This window comes from Trypanosoma conorhini (genome assembly GCF_003719485.1).
Source record: "Trypanosoma conorhini strain 025E chromosome Unknown Tco_14.4_contig_00285, whole genome shotgun sequence".
NCBI lineage: Eukaryota > Euglenozoa > Kinetoplastea > Trypanosomatida > Trypanosomatidae > Trypanosoma > Trypanosoma conorhini.
This window is the reverse complement of record NW_021704373.1, coordinates 14883-21014: the sequence shown is the minus strand read 5'-3', so window position 1 is coordinate 21014 and position 6132 is coordinate 14883. Positions and strand designations below refer to the sequence as shown.

General features: G+C 52.3%; 3 protein-coding genes across 3 annotated transcripts in view, besides 5 other annotated features; 2 read left to right on the top strand and 1 right to left on the bottom strand.

The window, feature by feature from the left end:
* Positions 1-4, bottom strand: part of Tco025E_05111 (uncharacterized protein) — a gene marked incomplete at both ends in the record, with an annotated part of 444 nt that extends 440 nt beyond the window's left edge. The window contains one exon of the mRNA XM_029372014.1: positions 1-4. This exon is cut by the window's left edge and continues 440 nt beyond it. Coding sequence (XP_029227875.1) covers positions 1-4 — 4 coding nt within the window.
* Positions 5-96: 92 nt separating this feature from the next.
* Positions 97-942, top strand: Tco025E_05110 (uncharacterized protein; the record flags this gene model as incomplete). The annotated part of the gene is made up of 1 exon (XM_029372013.1): positions 97-942. One exon carries the CDS (start codon positions 97-99, stop codon positions 940-942), a length of 846 nt encoding a protein of 281 aa, XP_029227874.1.
* Positions 943-3062: 2120 nt separating this feature from the next.
* Positions 3063-3108: a sequence feature (A-rich).
* A 443-nt stretch (positions 3109-3551) lies between these two features.
* Positions 3552-3568: a microsatellite.
* Positions 3569-3936: 368 nt separating this feature from the next.
* Positions 3937-3968: a microsatellite.
* Positions 3969-5370: 1402 nt separating this feature from the next.
* Positions 5371-5403: a microsatellite.
* Positions 5404-5451: 48 nt separating this feature from the next.
* Positions 5452-5491: a microsatellite.
* Positions 5492-5521: 30 nt separating this feature from the next.
* Positions 5522-6132, top strand: part of Tco025E_05109 (uncharacterized protein) — a gene marked incomplete at both ends in the record, with an annotated part of 771 nt that continues 160 nt past the window's right edge. Inside the window, one exon of the mRNA XM_029372012.1 lies at positions 5522-6132. This exon is cut by the window's right edge and continues 160 nt beyond it. Within this exon, the coding sequence (XP_029227873.1) occupies positions 5522-6132 (611 nt within the window).

Below are 6132 nucleotides of genomic sequence, written 5' to 3'. Positions count from 1 at the left end.
GCATGCGGCACAGTGCGCTTCACCGCTCTGCGGGCCGCGGCCGCAAACCGCCGAATTCAGCCGTGGATATTTACGGATGAGCGATCCGTCTGCCGAATGCGCGGGGGGTTCCCGGTGATCCGCCCAGCCGTCGTCCCTGCGTGTCTTGCAGGGCGCTGCTCTTTTCCGGATGGCGACCCGGACGCGCTTGATTCATTTGATGCGGCGGCGGGTGGCGCGTATTTCCCCCGCGTCTGCGCGCGAATACTTCCTAACACAGCGCCCATGCGCAGCCCAATCTGCCTCCTTCCGGCCGCGCCGCCCGCGGGGTCCGCGAAAAACGATGGGGCGATTTGTTGTCTCGCCAACCTGCGCATCGTGCGTGGCCCACGCGTCGTCGCTGTCCACCGTGCAGCGGGCCGCCCACCCATCGGCTCGCACCGATTCCGGCAGCGTCTCGCCCGGGGGCGGTGGAAGCGGCAGCCTCCTCCACTCGAGCACCGCAGCGCCGCGGCACGCGCGAAAACCCGTTTGCCAAACGCCGAACCACCAAAGTTGCGCCCCCAAATGCTGCAGGCCGTGCGACCTCCCAGACGGGGCGGATCCGGAGTAATCAATGCGACCGCGGCCGTCTCGAGTGAACTGCTCTGCCTTGCGGGGGCCGGCGAGGGCGCCGATCCCCGCCTGGAGAAGTGCGGGAGCGGCGCCGCCATGGGGCGGAGGCGGCAAACCAAAATGCCGAAAATGAATTTGAACAAAAGCGCCCGCACTCTTTCACAGCAAACGCGTCTCAAAGAGAACACACAATGCATCTTGCTCCTTCTTCAACCGCTTCTCCGGAGGGTCCGCTTCTCCCGCCAGAGAAACCGCCGGCATTCCACCGAGCGACGGGCAGAACAGGACCCGGATTCGATTCCGCGTCACCGCGCACAGCCTAAGAAGCTGCCACGGAAGAAACCTTAGCGCAATATGTGTCACTACATTTCGACGCGTGCAGCTCCGCGTGGCGGGAAATCAAACGCATTCGCCTCGGGCTTCCTGAACGCGGTGCTGCCCAAAGCCCGACCGCCGCCAACAACGAGCCAAAAACGAAACGGAGCGTAGTGGGTGCTTGGGTTTCTTCTTTGTTGCGGTTGCGGGCGAGCCCTGCCAGCGCTTTGCCGGCATCGCGGGGCCGGGGCGGTGCGGGTCTCCGCAACAGGGGTTTTCCAATTCCTTTTTTCTTGTTTTTTTTCTGCTGGGCGACCTCGTTGGTAGCGTGGGGTTGGAAATCGCCCAGCTAGCCGGCGGAGCGGGCCGGAAGCAGGACCCGGGCGAAACGCGTGTTGGGTGTGCCGTCGCGCCGCCTTTGGGGATCCGAAAGGCCAGCCACAGGGGCTGGCAGCTGCAGGCGAAGCGGGTTGGTTTTTTAAATGTCCGGGCTTCCTACTTGGGGGCGCGCAGCTCACGGGTGGGTTGGAGGCGGCGGCGTTCATCACGTGGCTTTTCTTCTGTGGTTGTGGAGTAGTGCGTTGTGGGGTATTGGTGGCGCTTGCGGAAGGGATCCGTGCAGTGGCAGGTGGACGAATTTGATTGTTGGTGCATTTATATATTGCCTGTTTTTTTATTTGAAAAAAAGGCCTAAATACAGCAGGTTCCGCGTTTTAATTTTATCTTCGCTGCTGCCGATTGTTTTTGAACTTTTCCAAGCCGAACAATACATCTCTGTATGCCAGAAACGCATAGCTGGGTATACAGCTTTCAAGGACAGGATATGTGAGATTGTTGTTGGGTACTGGTTTTGACTTGGGTAGTGGATCGATGCTGTACTTTTCTCCGCTTTGATGCGAGTACGGATATTAGCTTCTCTGCCCCCAAAAACAGAGACAGGAAAAGCAGTGTGTCCGAAGAGTGAAGTTATGAGCCAGGAAAGCTATGAACGTGTATCCGCAGATGCATCAGAGAGGTGTTTTGGATCCTCTGCTGTTTGTGTTGTGTATTAATACAAAGTTGAACGACGCTCTTGCGTTAAGGATTGGGAGACACGGGTGCATGCGGTGACTAAAGTAGAAAACAGCTGCCTTCATGGGGTGATTTTTTTTTTTCGCGCTGTGATGATGCAAGAGAAATTAGTAGCACTGGTACGCCACTCAAATTGGCAACATCACCTCAGCGTCAGAAGAAATTACAGAGTGACATCTCTTTTGTTTTCTGCAACATCAATGTTTGTAACTTTCCCACCGCATGCCACTATTTACGCATTTCTACTCGCCTTGTATCTTCCCAGTTGTTGCGGTTAACGTAATACTGCATTACAGAGGCGAATCTGTTGACCTCATCCAAATGAGATGCAGCATAGTAAGACTTCTTGCATGAATCAGTAATGAATTTTTTCTTGGGCTGACAAAAAATACCAGCATTTGCAACTAACAGGAAGCAAAGTGCATCTTTGTTTCTTCTCCCATTTACCTTTTTTTTACTGTTTTTTTTGGGGATGTTCTTATTTGTCACTTTGTTGCGTCGCTGGCGCTGCTGAAGAGTTTCCCACAGGCTCGTGTACAAGGGCTGTTTGCGTCTTTGTTTGCGGATATGACACTTGACTGGCGTTAGCGCTAGACCTTTCGGTTTTTTTTATGGGGGTGGTTGGCTGCACAGTGTGGATGGGAGCGGAGTGCTGCATTGCTACTTCGAATGGGGAAGAATGGGAATTTCTTTTTCTTCCTTTTCCTTTGCATTGTCGTCTACTGCTTCTTGGAAGGGCTTTCCATTTCCTCAAAATTGAACGTTTGCGAAGAAACTCGAGGGCCTCATCTTTGCTTTGGAGGCTAGGGTGGGGCGTCGAACCCGTTTCCGATTGCAAGTGGCAAATATTGGATTTTTTTTTAGCTTTTTTCATGTCATCGATGAGTCAAGTCAGGATGCAGGCAGGATTATTTGTGCGCAAGAGCGTTTTCCTTTTTTTTTCTTTTCGCTTTAAATGGAGTTGGATGGAGTTGTGTAGTCAACGCCACCCCCTCACGTAGCCGCCTTTGGAGGGGCAGTGACACACATTTTATGAGGCGAGGGGAGGGATAGTTGCTGTTTAAGGCAGGAAGATAAGCAGCTTTGTTTTTGTTTTTGGTTTCTTTTTCGTGCTATCTTTCTCTTTCTAGTGACATGCGTCAGCGGGCGTTAACCAAAGTTGGTGTTCTGCTTAATGTCTGTGGGCTGGGGAGGGGAGGAGGGGAACGTTGTTGTCGGATAAACGGCCCACACCCATTCTTGCGAATGGTACGATCATGTTAAAAGCGCAGGCAGGAAAACGATGCACACTACGCAGGCAAAGAGGGATAACAATTGATCACGAAGAAGAAGAAAATATTGCTGCTATGAATATGTAGCATTATTCGTAGCACGAAAGCATGAATGAATGTAAAAGTAAAGATTTGCATTATTGATTAAAAACAGTGTAGGACCCAACATCTATATAGTGAATCAATTTGCTTGCCGCCGAAGGAACAATGGGTCTTTTTGTTTGTTTGTTTGTAAACTAGCGATGAAAATCATAGTGTTCGAATTATTAATGCGTTCAAAATAAATAGCTCTTATCGAGCATATATATATATATATACTCAGGGATGTATTTTGTTGTTTCTTAAATCGACGGATATTGGTGGAATGCGACTGTGTTGCCCTGTTAGCGTCGTCCTGAACGCGGGCCCAACACTGCGTAAGAAGAACCGTAATACTACGGGTGAGGAATACCGTTAACGGTGATGGTAGTAATCGTGGCACTGGTAGTAATGGCGTAAAGGTGTGGGGTGCAACGAATATTGGGCTTAATGCCATGTCACCTGCATATGTGGGACAGACATGTGTACTGTGCGTGCCACAATGAGGCCCCAATAACCGAGAAGGAAGCCTTGTACACCACAACCGCCCATTTTATAAAATAAAAATGGTGGTGACGCAGTTATAGTGCCTCTGTCCTGCAAACAAAATAATAATAATAATCCAAATAAGAAAAAGAAAAGGGAGCGGGGGGGGGGGGGAGAGTACCTAAAAGAATCAAAGGAACATGGACGTGCCTCCAGGGAGCGTGTGAGGAAACATCAAACAGATCGTATTTGCCATTTACTGATAGCAAAAATCAATGCACACACACACACACAAGAGATATTGCCGTTATTTTTGTTTGTTTTGTTTTTTAATCTCCTTTTAAAGGCGGGCCGAGGCAATTCCACCTATCGGATACTGGGAACACGCCAAAACGAGGCCAATACGGGCTGTTCTTACATGCATTTTTAATATGTTTGCTGATCGTTCCTATCACAAGCTTTGCCGAGACTCAATCGATAAAAGAAGCCGCTTGACTAAGCAAAAACGCCATGACACAATAAAGTCAAAGGAGCATCATATATAGTTTCCGTGCCATACAGCAGCTGGAGAAGTTGGCATTACGGTGCCGAAGAGAAATCACACGGTAGCAGGCGGAAACACGCAACTACAGGATTTAAATGCATTGTTCCTGGTGTGTGTGTGTGGGGGGGGGATCTACACTTCCACAAGAAGGAGAACAGAAGTTGCCAATAATTGCTAAAAATAAACAAACTAAACGGAAAGAGGTTCTCTACAATCATGAAATGAATGACGCAACAGGAGTCAGAGCCCCTGCGTAGAGTTTCCCCCAAAGCCTCAATGGCAAGGTACTTTCATCTCGGGTAGAGAGCAGCAGGATATCCTTTGCTAAGAAAAGCGCAAAAAAGAAAAAAAAGCACCAGCGTGACAGACAGTGAAGCAGCAAGAAGGGCATCCGCGGAAAAGTCCTCTCGGAGGAGAGCAGTGGTTCTTTATCTCCTCCTGAGCCTCGTGGGCTGGGTTGTAGCTTTACTGAGTTTAGTTTGCGTTGACATTGATATTTCTGTGGGCTTGGTGAGGAACGGCTTTATTGCTGTCGTGAGTTCTGACGATACATTTTCTGTGGGTTTGCTCCTGCCTGGTTGATTGCCTGCCGCCTTTGCCGTAGGTTCCAAATTGGGTTGCTTGGGGCGTGAGGGGGGAGCCGTGACTCGGCGCGGGTGCAGGCACTGCGTGACGAACCTGCCTGAGAAGCTGGAGATCTGGCTGTTGTCCAATAAGTAGTTGCGGGTGCTTGTGGGGAGTCGATCCCACGCCACCACATTGAAGTCCGTGAGGCGATGATGGGTGTACGGCCAAAAGGTGAGCTTCCACGGAGCAGTCGCCCTGCGTTGTTAGAAGATGCAGGGCGGGCCCGTTCTCTGGCGCAGCCCGCCGCAGCCGCCTCTCTCTCCCTCTTCTTCCTCACCCCGCCGCTTTTGCCTCTTAGTTCTTTGCTCGGCAGCAGAAATACGCAGAAAGAGTGAAGCAAATCAGTCAGCGCATCGCGACCGAAAAGAAAGGAGGGGAGAAAGGCAGACACACACACAGACACGCACACACACACACGACGAGAAGATCGAGAGGAAACGAACAAGTGGGAATTGCGAGCTATAGAGAAAGAGAGGAGGGAATAAAAGGAAAGAAAGAAGGAAAGGGATCGAGCGAGATCAGGGTAGTGTAGGGAATGTTGAAGGTGGTTCCCAGTGAGCTGCAGTTTGGGGCGCTTGCTGTGAACGATGCGCCTGTGTACTGCCGCTTCAGCGTTGTGAACACCGACCCGCTGGCCGCCCTGTCGGTGCAACTCACCGCGACGACGTTGCCGGCCGCCATTAGCTTTAAACTGTGGGAAGACATGTTGCTTCTCGGCGAAGCGGATGTGGAGGGCGGCGGCGATGCCCAGAAGGATCGCCCCACGCGGGGGACGCTGTCGCCCTTCTACAACGCCGTCTTAGACGGCGTTAACGCCATTGACCGGCTGCTGCTGGCACCGCTGGAGGTGAAGGATGTGGTGGCCATCTTCCACGCGGACCCGGGGCAGTTTTCCAGCGTCGTGGTGCAGGCCCCGCCCACGCTGGTTAGCGGGGCGATTCAGTTGACGGCGGCCTCATTGCCGGTGGCGTCCTCGCCCATCTACGCGGACGCGAGTAGGCGGAGCTCGGACAAGAAGAGCCTTAGCAGCAGCGACGGCAGCTTAGCCACGCTCGCCTCCTCACTGCACCTCATGAGTGAGAGGAAGGACGGCGAGCACACACAGCTGCACAAGGGCGGTCCCGCGGCCTCCTCGGCGGGCGGCGG